At 36.8% G+C, this 13,246-nt stretch overlaps 1 protein-coding gene across 1 annotated transcript; it reads right to left on the minus strand.

The window, feature by feature from the left end:
• Nucleotides 1-467: 467 nt before the first annotated feature.
• On the minus strand, nucleotides 468-3,551 carry LOC120340317 (uncharacterized). The gene has a single exon (XM_039408552.2). It carries the CDS (start codon nucleotides 3,000-3,002, stop codon nucleotides 1,887-1,889), a length of 1,116 nt encoding a protein of 371 aa, XP_039264486.2. The 5' UTR covers nucleotides 3,003-3,551; the 3' UTR covers nucleotides 468-1,886.
• Nucleotides 3,552-13,246: the final 9,695 nt, after the last annotated feature.

Genomic DNA, 13,246 nt, shown 5'->3' on the forward strand with positions numbered 1-13,246 from the left:
TTACGAGAAAGAATTCACCTACGAGTGCTACGACTGTCGCTAACCGACAGAAACGATGAAAATGAGGAATCTTTCAGTTGTGGTGTTTTTTTTCTTTCTCCGCTTATCATATCTCAACAATTCAAGCGCTTCAAAGCCGTTTTTTTACGTTTAGGCCTAAAGCGGACTAACTAAGGTAGGGTAGTGGCATTTTCGTTGACCGTCGGCCTTTGACTGTTTAGTTCATTATCAAGTTTGTAGCAATCCTTTTGGTTTTGCTATAGGCGAACAAGTTGGTCTAATCTAAATAATAAAGGTCAACTTTTCTTCCACCATCTCTGCCTGGTTTTACTTTAAAATGCTGAAAAAATTACTCATGTTCGCTAAACTCGATTCAGCAGATATGCAACTGCAAGTCGCAAGTACTTCTACCTCCATTAGACATAAGATTAGAGGCAAACACTACGTAATGAAAAGTAAACGACATAGAAAGGTAAAATGAAGTTGTTGATTCACATACACAGCACTCAAATTAAGAAACAGTAAAACATTTATAACAAATGAAATATGTAAAATATTCAATCATATTTTAGGTATGTTGAACACAATTCTGTTAGTTTTCGCGGCGCATTTGGCAACTCACCACGACGAACCCATTGGGAACCGTTACATTACACCGTTTTTCTTTATCAGTTTTACCTTTCCATTTTTGGTGTTCCGCGAGGCGAGATAAAAAATGTAAGTGTTCCGTGGCCAAAAACGTTTGGGAAACGCAAGAAGATAGTATACCGACATAAGCTCTTTACGAAATTTAACTGTTGCCGCTTTACAACAAATGCTAAAGCAAGCTCCCTAAATCTCATCAACGCATCGAAGCGTTTTCGCGCATTATTTTTATTGACATAATTTTAGTTCCCAAACTGTGTTTTATTTTTTTATGCTAATATACCTTCGTAATTGTTTGACGTCATCTGCTGTTGAAAATGGGGTTCGCTGACTTGATGGTTTTCTCGCGATCCCTCGCCAAGTGCAATTAAAACACTACGTTTTTTCGTTGAATTTTGTTTTTATGTATAATGTTGGTTGCACGACGATCTGGATCTGTTTTAGTTAAGCGACATTCTTTTCCTCTATACCTCTACTTGTTTCTCTATATCACATCTACTTGTATGACAAGAGTACGATGCGAATATAGATGGAGTTCACGAAAGTTAAATGACCAATATAGCCGCCACAATTCCAAATTAGAGAAATGTACCAAATATACTATAAATGTCTGCGGTATGTCATATCGGGCGTATCCGTGAATTATTTCAAAAGCAAAAGTAATGTTGACTTTCAATTTTGATGACGTCACCGCATAAAACTTCAAAGTGGAAAACAAATACCACAAAACTTATTTTAGAATGAATAAAAGCCTTTTAGCGAATAATTTTTAACCACTGAAAACTTGGGAGCACTTATTTCAGTTTTAGGGAAAATCGAATATTTATTTACAACATTAATAACAATACGAAGAACTAACAACAACATAATAACAAAATAATCCATAGATCCGTTCAGTGTGCAATAAATGACAGAACAATTACTAATTTCGAACCTAACTTACATAATTTTAATTTAGAAACACTGGCTATAAAATTTCCATAAGTAAAAAACGTGTTCGCGGACTTAGTAGGTAGTATCACACATTCGATTCCATAAATGTTTTGAACGTTAAAAATGACATTACATAAAAATACATGTTTTAACGTAAAGTTTTAAGATCACTGTTGTCATCAATATGAATGTAAGTTAAGACTTTCCCGAGAATAACTAAATTATGTTTATCTTAGAAAAAGTCCGGCTTTGTCCAGACCAAACGCTATAAAAATATAGTGTTAGTGTTCAACAAGGCTTTTGAGGTTTTAGCTTTTAATCACCCTTTTTTCCGCAGTGTGAACGAGTAAATGGTTAGCAAGACTTGAATGATACTTGAACTTTTTCTCACATTGTTCACATTCATAATTTTTTGCGTCGGTATGGACAATCATGTGCGTTTTTAAGTCTGACGGCTGCTTGAATGCTTTTCCGCACAATTCGCATTTACAATTTCTTTCCTCCGTATGGGTAAACAAGTGTCTTTTCAGTTGCCCCGAAGCCCTAAAACTTTTTCCACATATTTTACATTTAAAGTTCTTCACATCTGCGTGAACATGCAAGTGCATTTGAACATCTCCGGGCCTTTTAAATGCTTTGTCGCACACTTCACACTTGTATTTCTTCTCTGTAGAATGAGATAGCATATGACGTTTCAAGTTGTAAGTATCTATACAGTACTTAGCGCATATCTCACACTTATATCTCTCGTCATTTATGTGAGTACGTAAATGTAACTCGAGCTTGCTTTTAGAGGCAAATCCTTTTGAGCATATTGCACATTTATGTTTTCTTTCACCTGTGTGCCGTGTCACTACATGTCTGTTTCGATTACTGGCATTACTGAATCTCTGCCCACATGTTTCACATTCATATGGCTTTTCTTTTGAATGCATTCTCAAATGTACTTTGAGACTTCCAGCAAGAGTAAATTTTTTATCGCAAATTTCACATTGATGCATTTTAACACCAATGTGCATCAACGTATGATCGTTCAGATGCGCGTTCGTTGCGAATTTCTTGCCACAGACGTCACAACCAAACACTTTCTCTTTTATTGTACCTGAGTGATTGAGTAGATGTTTTTTCAAGCAACTGACTCGGGCAAATTGTCTCTCACATATATGACATTTATGCGACTTTTCTGTTGTGTGTATTATCATATGGTTTCTCAAGTAACATCGATATTGAAAACTCTTTTTACAAATATTGCATTGGAAGTTCTTCTTCGCAGTGTGAGCCTTTAAATGAGCTTTTCTTGTGGCTTCTGTTTTGAATTGTTTCCCACATATTTCGCAATCAAACTTTATTGCTTTATCCGGCATGTCGGTATTCGAATCAAGTGCAAAATTGTGTGTATTTTCTTTATGCTGATCTCGATCCATGCTGGTGATAACTGTGTATTGTCTTATTAGTATCAAACTTAGTTTATCGCGGTTAAATATATGTATATGAATTGAGTGTCGAAATCTGTTAAAATATATATCAAATCAATTATGAAAAAAATAATTTCCATGATCGTAAAATTTGAATTCTTTAATATATCTTTTGATAATTTAAAAAAACATTATAAAGTTATTATTTGAAGCAAAACAAATTGTCTTAAGGCTGTATAGTTTAACTCTCGACCCCTGGCATTTTTGTCTGACCGGTGATAATGTGCAGCAAGACCCGCGAACCATTCTTGCTACAGCATCCTGGCGTTAAATGCACTTCTACAGATGCAAGGAAAGGTGGTTATTTTTGCGTAACCCGTACTGATAGTTATAACAATTAACGAGTGTTTCCTCAGAGGGTGTATTCTAAAATCTAAGTAACTGAAAAATAATATTATTTCCAAGCGTTCGACGCAAAACTTCTCGAAAATGTCGATAAAATAATAGATTCCTGTGGCAGAATGCGCGGTTGTAGATGACGTGAATAAATACTCTTGCAATAAAATTATGAAATCGCAATGAAATCGTGAACATTATATTCAGATTCTTTATCGGTAATTTATCCACTTCAGTTTCTTAATAACTGAACTATTGCCAAGACCGTATAGAGTTTATAATAACGATGATTGGAGACCGAGTATATATAGTGATGCGAGGTATATAGGCTCGAACGTTAACGCAAGTTAATTGAAACAAACGCATTCTAATTATCGTCGTAAAACAATTTATCAATAGATAAACAGTATCGGAAATTTTCATGCTATCTAATTGTTATCTCAGCTTCCAAGTCTTTAAGCCTAAGGGATTGTAGTATTATTTGAGGTTTAAAATTGTATTAGTTTTATCTGATTAGGGAAAGCGGCCAATTCTGTTTGATATAAGCGCTGTTGGATCAAATCAAAATTGACTCGAGTAAAAAGTGCTCGAAGACACGAAACCTAATGACAAAGGAGAGAGCGTGCTCCATAATAATAGCGGATAATGAGGTAGCGTATAGTCAAGCTTGAACAACAATAAATTGTGCGAATAGAAATTTTACTTCTTGGAATTGATCACCAAGCTCCAACTCTCACTCGAAAGCCTGATTTAATTTCTAACATCTTTCCGCGAATAAATGAAACAGTGTCGCTGGCACTGACTATATGTGACTCCTATTCGAGCATTTTACGTCAAACTATGCTTTGTATGACAGAGTCTGCAAAATTTTGAATATTTTCAGTTTGTCATTGCGGACTTATTACATCCAGTATATTGTATTGGAACCGTTCTAACGCTTTAAACGTAAGGCCATTTTATCAAATATTGGTGAATTCGTAGTGTTTGGTAAATTTTTGAAGATACGCCAGCGGCACCATATCTTACCCGAAGTCCAAGTCAGAGTTAATATAACCAAGGCAGAGTTTCTTTAGCTGGGTTCGATCGTCGAGAGAGCTAAGAGGTCCTCTGAAATTTGACTATCAAAAACTCGTTGTATTGCAACCAATGTCGCGCTTTGTGCACGTCTGTAGGAAAGCGTTTCAAGATGCTTTCTACAATTGGAAATATCAATTAAGTTGTTGTTACGACTTTTTGATTCTAACCTAAATATCTACAATGAATTATCCATGATTTACTACTAAACTTGAGCTCAGTTTTGGGCAAAAATTGGAAATCGGAAGTAAGTGTACACAATTGAATACGAAATCGATGCGTATTTAAATTTCAGTGAAATATAAAATTCTCAGCAAAAGATATTTTTTTGATCAGAGCTCTTCTTAAAATTATTATCACCCATCCTCGATGACTGTAATATGGTGTCAAGTCATTTGTCACAATTTGGCCCTCTATCTTATTGCATTAAAACAAAAATTGTGCCCAAGGCGCGGCGGTGTGGCTCAACGGGCTAAGCGTTAGGAATACGCTCGCCACCGCACCTCTAACTACTCTGCGTGGGTTCGCAGGTTCGAATCCCATGCAGGGATGGTTATGTGCGAGAGGATTGCTGGACTCCTCGCCGTCGTTGGGTGGTTCACGTAACCGCTGGTCGGTTACGGCTTCCTCCACACCAAGTCCTTGCTTCCGAAAACAAACAATACAGTAAATCTAATCCCAAACCCGACTTGGAATGGTAACCGGACGAGAGGCCGTGGTTCGCCATATGGATAAGCCGTCGTATCGGCTTTCCTCTCCCCCGGGATAAATATGTAAATCCTATCCTATCCTAAGAAACATAGAAAAGTTGGCGTCAAGATTCGAGTATTCCGAAGTGCTTATGCGGACAATTTTTTTTTTCTATGCATCATTCAAGACTTGTTTGTGACGAGTGTGCGCAGTAGGATACAATTTTCCGATTACTGCTCTAAGATTATCTTATGATCCTCAACTGATTGTTATTCAAATTCTGAGATGTGAATGACGTGTACTATCATGAAATTTTTGTAGACTGAAAAAGTCGCTAATAGTGCGTGGAATTGCATTTGTTAAAATCAGGATTGTTATCATAACAGCGATAGTTATTTGGGTCGTTATAGGGGTTCTGTCTTTTGTTCCAGTAACGTATTAGCAGAGTTGAACCTAAATCTGACTCTTCTCAGGCCAAAAAGCACCCAAAGTATTTGTTATGCCAAATTGTTTGAATTACAAAAATGTACAATCAAATCTTAAAACAGTTACACGGTCGAAATCAAAAACAGTAATGCACATAAAACATACAGAGCCTTCTTCGCGACACTTGTGAAGCGGATACACGTCCCACATTGGCCAGTACAGATAAGGGCATTTCTAAAGAATGTAGAAGTCTTTATTCTTTTCGTTTTACGTCAGTATGAAGGAGTGAATGTCTATATAGACTCGCAGGGTGCTTGTATCTTTTCGCACACACTTCACATTTAAAGTTTTTGGAGATGCTGTGCACATACACATGCTTTTTTAAACATGAAATTGTTCTAATCTAAACGATTTTGTACATATTTCACATTTATGAACTTTTGGGCCAGTGTGGACCGGTACATGTGAGGGTTGTTTGAACATTTTTGCGCACACTCCGCATTTCAAAAATTTTCCCTTCGTAATATGAACTATCATGTGCCTTTTCTCGTTATATGAGCTGTTAAATTTTTCCCGCATATTTTGCATTCAATGTTCCTCTAGCTAGTGTGCACACGCAAATGTTTATCCACATCGTCTGCACGCTTAAATGATTTGTCACACAATGGAAAATTATGATTTCTTTCTGCACTATGAACAACTTGATGACGATTTAAACTATGAGTTCCAGTCAAGTATTTTCCATATATTTCACACTGATACCTCTTGTCACCGATGTGGGTTCCCATATGCAATTTAAGACTGCTTTTCCAACTAAATATTTTCGAACAAATTTCACATTTATATCCTCTCTTTTCAGTATGGTTTTTCGAATGTCTGTTGTGGTTACTGCTACGACTAAACGTTTTTCCACATGTCTCACACGCATACGGCTTTTCTTTCGAATGAGTTCTCAAGTGCACTTTCAAACCACCAGCAGTAGTAAGTTTCTTTTCGCATATTTCACATATATGTAATTTGACACCAATATGACTTAACATGTGTTCTTTCAGATTTCTCATACTTGTCAATTTTTTTCCCACATATTTCACATGTATGGTACTTTCTGTTTTCCGAATGAATGAGTAGATGTATTTTCAAGCCACTTAAAACAGAAAATTTTTTCTTGAATATTCCACATTCATGCGGTTTACGGCAACTAGCTCAAAAAGGGGCCATTGCATAATATTTACCTAACTGATTAGTCAATATAGCATGATTTCATCCTGAAATGCCTGTTCCAGAATGTGTAAAATTATTTTCTGGAGGTACTGTCTCCAAAACTAACTGTAGACTTTCCACCACGTACCAATATTTATGTACAAAACCAGACACATGGCGAGAAAAAAGGTAACCAACGCTAATATTTACTTATTTTAATGCTTTGCAAGCTCGATCTAATTCCATATGAAATAGTCTACTGGGTCTCATGTAGTTTCGTACCTAAAGTACTTTTAGTGGGCGTGAAGGGTCTAGTTTAGTACCACAAGTACTTCCGGTGGGCGTAGCATAACGAATTTTGCATATGCTATTCCTAACGCCCACCTGACTATGCCATCCAAAAATTACGTCACTACGACTTCACCATCACGTCATAGGGATTGCCAAAGTATAATTACGACCGCTCGAAATGACATCTGCGCCGCCGACAACGAACTTGCTAAAGCCGGCGATCTCTCTCCTATAGTGATCGGTGTGACGAGAAAACGAGAGAAATTGGTTGCTCGATGTCGGGTGATTGTCTGTGCGGTGGGCCCTATTACGCCACTGTGACGTCGAAATGACGTAATTTTTCGGTGACGTAGTCAGGTGGGGGTTAGGATTGACATATGCAAAAATTGTTGAGCCAGGTCAACTAGAAGTACATGTGGTACTAAACTATACCAGACCCGGCGTGAAATACCCAGTTTTACACATGTCAATCCTAACCCCGTGATACGCCCTGACTACGCCATTCAAAAATAAAATTACGTCACTACGACGTCACAATCACGTCTTATAAGCTTTCGAAAGTATACTACGACCGCCCTAAATGGCATCTGCGCCGACGATAATAAACTAACGGTAGCGATCTCTCTCATTTCGGATCATCGCCTGCGCGTCTTGGATGACAGTTCGTATAGTTTTAACTAAAGCAGTGTTTCCAAATCTTTTCCCATCCACGTACCATTTCGAGGTTTTATACAGCGCTCGCGTACCGGGTATCACTCCGTAAGCGGTCATAGCGTGCTTTGATTTGTCTCACGAAACACGTAAAGATTTGTTCGGGATATAAACTTGCCAGAAACCAACGTTGGATGGGGCCACGACACGAGAAAAAATTCGTAAAAGATAAATGGAAAAAACCCTTGTTCAAACTCGAGTTGTTAATTATAGTTTGCACTGGACCAAAGATATGGGGACAATAGAGAGTCTGGCATAAAATGCGGCCACTTTCATAAGCGCTATTGTGTGAAATTTATTGTCGCCATGTCTCAGCATGATAATTATAAATTTTTATTGAATGATCTATCTTGCATAATTGACGATCCAGCGAAGGAAGTAAATAAACAATAAAACTATGCAGGAAAGAGAGACAATAGATCCGTGGGGGTCTCGGAACCTGTTTTCCGATCAATGGAGGTTTGTTGCATGATGACATTGTTAATCGATTGGGGGTATTTTTCATCTCTGTAGTTCTTTTCTCATCTTCTATGTTCCATTTGTATCTAAAAAACAATGTCTGAAAAGTAGGATGTCCTTAACTCACTAAATCTAATAGAATTCCAATAATTGTCTCTTAAGCTTGGATCTAAATTCGGACGTCGTTTTCGAGCTTCTAATACTATTAGGCAATGGGTTCCATACTTTAGGTCCAAAGAATGTTATTGATTCTTGTGCTATTGATGTTCTAACATACGGAACAAAAAATCTGTCGTGACTTCTGCTATTTCGGGTATTATTATTCGCGAATACGCGATTAAAGCAACTAGAGAGTTGACCAGTAGAGGATAAAAACATCGATGTGCAAATCTCTAGTGTTAGTAAATCTTCAACACGTAGTAGTTTTTCATTTTTGAACAAATCCACAACACTATCTCTCCGACCCTTATCAAAAGTCATTCTCAAGAACTGATTACAGACACTTTGAATTTTTGCTGTAATACCTTTTTGACGATGCATCCAAGTGTTTATACAACATCGTATATGACTTTCTATTAATGAATGGTATAATGTTAACAGGCACGACTGCAATTTAATTAAAATTCCTAGGAAGACAGAGCGATAATTGAAATATCTGATTTATATTTAAGTTTCCGAAACACAACTGAAAACTAACGAATAGAATTCAAAAACGCGAAAACGAGGTAATGTTTACAACCATGCTTGAAAATCTGTCTGAGTGAGAAAAGTCACTTTTTGCATCTTGCTGATTGGCCAATGTCACGAAGTAAACAAGGAAGTCGATGCTCGGGGAAAGGTCCATTGGTCCAGTATTCAAAGAGAAAAGCGATTTCATCGTGACTAAGGAGAAGAATATCAACAAGAACAAGAGAGTTATGCTCAAATATATGGACACGTAGCGCCTCATAGTGGAAAATTTTGATGGCGTCATAGCAAAAAATAAAAGTGATAGCCCTTTAGCAAAAAATATAATCTTTACTCACTGAAAATTTCAAAGCAATTGGCCCAGTAATCAGAGAGAAAAGCCTTCAAAACGATACAACATATGAACAAAACGATGATTATGTCCACTACGTTCCATAGGTTCACTCACGTGTACAATAACTACAAAGTTAATGTATTTTCTGCTTTGAATGCGTTTGTTTATTATCCACTAGCACTGGACGATGCGTGGCATACATTTGCTCGTAGCACATTGAAAGTCATGTATGAGCTCAAAACGTCAGTTTCGTTTTGTTCGACTTAGTATCGCCAGGGATAAAAATCCTTGCTCGCACTCCCGCGTAGAATGGGGAATTAGCAGCTAAGGAGTAGTGCGAGAAGTCAGTGTTGAGGAAAAGGAGATCATGCTAAGCTATAAATAAAATCTTTGTGTTTCGTCGTTGATGTTCATAAATCAGCTAAATATTTTGAGCTGACGTTTTAACAAAATTTACCATTTTGATAAAAAGTTTTAGGCTTGATAACCTCCTCGACGGGAGCACTCTAGCTCTAAGGTTGAACTTGTGCTCGCATCTGAGCTATACACTATGACGCCACAAGTTTGTTAAGAAAAACGTTCCTCCCCACGGGCGTACCTCCCCAATCACCACGACGACACAGCTTCAAGATCTCAACAAAGAAATTCCTTTGGTGGAATAAAAAACATAACATACTCGCTTTGCACCGAGTAGACCTTCTGGTACGCGTACCACAGTTTGGGAGTACCACTGGTTTAAAGAGCAGTGACGTAATTTTTAGATGACTTAGGGTTGACATATGCAGAAATATGGATAGTCCTGAAGTATGCGCACCAAGATGTCGCATAACCTGAACCCTAACCGGGTACACAACCTGATTTCAGGACATCTTGCATACTTCAGGAGGTCCCAAATATGTAATGTTACGCCCACTGGAGGTACAAAACTATAATAGACCAGTAGATCCACAATACTCGTGAGACTGACGGTCCACATAGTTCCATTGTTTCAAAATTTGAATAATGAAACTTAGTGATTCTTTAATCATTGATTGTCCTCATTGAAATTTGTTCTACATTCATTGAGGGTGTTAAAATAGTGATAATGCTAGTATGAGATGTGTCATATTTTTATTTCATTTCAGATACAAAATTTCACCATCTATCATGTGGGAATTTGAGACCGAAATATTTGTTCCGCTTTCACTTGAATTGGAAGTTGAATATAACATGCCAGCAGATGCCCTTTCTGTCACCGGATGTTTCACACAAAATTTACTTTATATAATTTAACCTTTTTTCTGTTAAATACTCGAGTGAATAAACTCAAACCCCTAGTATTCAGCATAACATTGTCTTTTGATATTTCACAGTTTGGCGGCAAAGTATTGGATTTCACATTGTTGCGTCACAACAACGCAGTAACAGGGAAAATGCTTGCTGAGTTTCAATCGGCACGAATTTCCTATTTTATTTTATTATCTGAGATTGGGTCGAGCTTGTAAAGTACTAAGACAGGAAAATGTTAGCCTTGGTTACTTTATTCCCGCCATGTGCCATGTTTTGTACATTAATACTGGTACGAAGTGGAAAGGCCACAGCTGGTCTTGAAGAAAGCACCTTCAGAAAATAATTTGAACATTCTGGAACAGGCAATTCAGGCTGAAATCATGCTACATTGACAGATCAGATAATAAATAATATGCAATGGTACCATTTGACGTCCTCAAAAGACTTTTTGCAAAAAGAAGTTAAGAATGTAATGTTTACGAAAACCTTGATAAACAAATTGTTTCTCACATTCATCTAAAAGAAAAACCACATAATTCTGAAATATGTGACAAACAATTTTCATTTCAAGGTGGCATGAAAACAGATATACTCATTCCTTTGGAGAACAGAAAGTACCATTCATGTGACTATGTGGTAAAATACTGACAACTATGGGACATCTGAAAGAGCACATGTTAATTCATGTTGGTGACAAAGAATATGCGAAAAGAAAATTACCACTGCCGATAGTTTGAAATTCCATTTGAGAACTCATTCGAAAGAAAAGTCGTATGCGTGTGAGGCATGTGGAAAAACGTTTAGCAGTAGAAGCAACCGCAACAGACATTCGAAAATCCATACCGATCAGAAAGAATGTAAAATCAAAATGTATAGTTGAAAAAGCAGTCTCAAAAGGCATCATCGTGGACAGTTTGTTAAAACATTCAAGCGACCTTACGATGTGCAAATTCATTTTCGTGTACACATTGGTTTAAGGAACAATGAATGCAAAATATGTGGGAAGAAATTTAGTGACTCAAGTAAAGTCAAATGGCACTCATACGGAGGAGTGTGTGCAAAAATGTTTAAGCAACCCTTAGATGTGCGAATTCAAATGTTGGTCCACACCGTTCTATAGTTAATAAATGTAAAATATGAGCAAAATTGTTCAGATCACATTCAAGATTGAAAAGCATATGTATGTGCACAGTGTCTCCAAAATCTTTGAATGCAAAGTGTGTACAAAAAAATTTAAGCATCCTTCAAGTCTATATAAACATTCCGGCGTGAAATGAAAGTATAAAAAATTATATTGAATAAAAATTTTCGAAAGTGGGCTGGCGAGATGCCAGAATCATTCGGACGTAACAGTATCAGTAGTAACAAATAGTGAAAGAAATAGAACAAATGACATATGATCTGGCGGAAACGCCAAGCACGGTAAACCCGATTATTATATGATGGTGTTGCAAGAGACCAACTCGAAAATGGGTAATTAAAACTAAATGCAAGGTGGTAATTTAAATGTTACTTGAATACAAGTGAGGGAAAATCCGAAATCAGTAGCGATAAAATACCCAGTTGCTACATGTAGAATGATAAAATTCAAGATAATTCGCGACAGTGTTCAGATCATCAGTTCATTTTTGACAACAAAAAAACAAGATTTTCAATCCAAATTTATCGTTACACAAATTATCTAGAAGACTAATTTACAATTGAAGTACTGAATCAAATGTGATTATAACACACAATATTTGAAACAATATGGTCAAATATTCTATTAAATTCCAAGATGATTTGAATGGTGTATTGTGAGGACAATAAAACTCACGGCAACTTATAAAGAATAATTGTGCACTGTTAGCATGTCACTTACTTCGTACCTCCATGGTTAGTATACACACTTTCAAAGTACTAGATTAAGTTTTCCAAAATAAAACTATTGGAAGTTCTGCATCTTTAAGTCGTTTCTCTGGCATGTATTTCAAATGCTTCGACAATATAGCAGATTCAACAAACTGTTTTCCACGTGATTTACAAGAATATGTATATATAAATTCTTGCATGCTTATTTTTGCTGCGAAGCTGTGGCCTCTTCGCATACGATACTTTAAATTATTTGATTGCCTGAAACACTTTCCAAGCATCTCACAAAAATATAGCTTTTCTCTGGTATGCGTTTTTATATGGTGGATATTTAAAATACTGAGGCATTTGTCACATATTTTACAAGAATATAGCTTCTCTCCTGTATGTCCCCGTATATGGACGTTTGGAGAATTGGATCTTGCAAAACATTTGCCACATGATTTATAACGCTTTTCTCCAGTATGAATTTACGTATGGTCATTCAAACGACCTGGTAGTGCACCTTTTACATAATTTAAAGGAATATTGCTTCTCTCCTGTATGAATTCGCGTATGATGATTTAAATTATTGCAATTCTTAAAACATTCCCCACATACTTCTCCACAATACAGACCGCGAGCAGAGGCTCTGAAAAACGCCTAGCGCACATCAGGTAACAACCTGAAAATGATTTTGAAATGTTCCTTAAAAATTTAGTAACAAATACTGCCTTGTTCCCACTTCCAAAAGTTGCACGTTTCACGGAAAAGACGCTTTTACTACAAGAAATATGTGCTACGATCTGTCCTATATTCTCTACATTTTCGGCAATGAACAATGACTTCTGCATGACGTAACAATTGAATCGAATCAGCTGTTAGC

This window comes from Styela clava, chromosome 14 (genome assembly GCF_964204865.1).
Source record: "Styela clava chromosome 14, kaStyClav1.hap1.2, whole genome shotgun sequence".
Classification (NCBI taxonomy): domain Eukaryota; kingdom Metazoa; phylum Chordata; class Ascidiacea; order Stolidobranchia; family Styelidae; genus Styela; species Styela clava.

Bases quoted from the DNA above. Each gene is read 5' to 3' on its own strand.
- LOC120340317 (XM_039408552.2), bottom strand. From the start codon at position 3,002: ATGGATCGAGATCAGCATAAAGAAAATACACACAATTTTGCACTTGAT.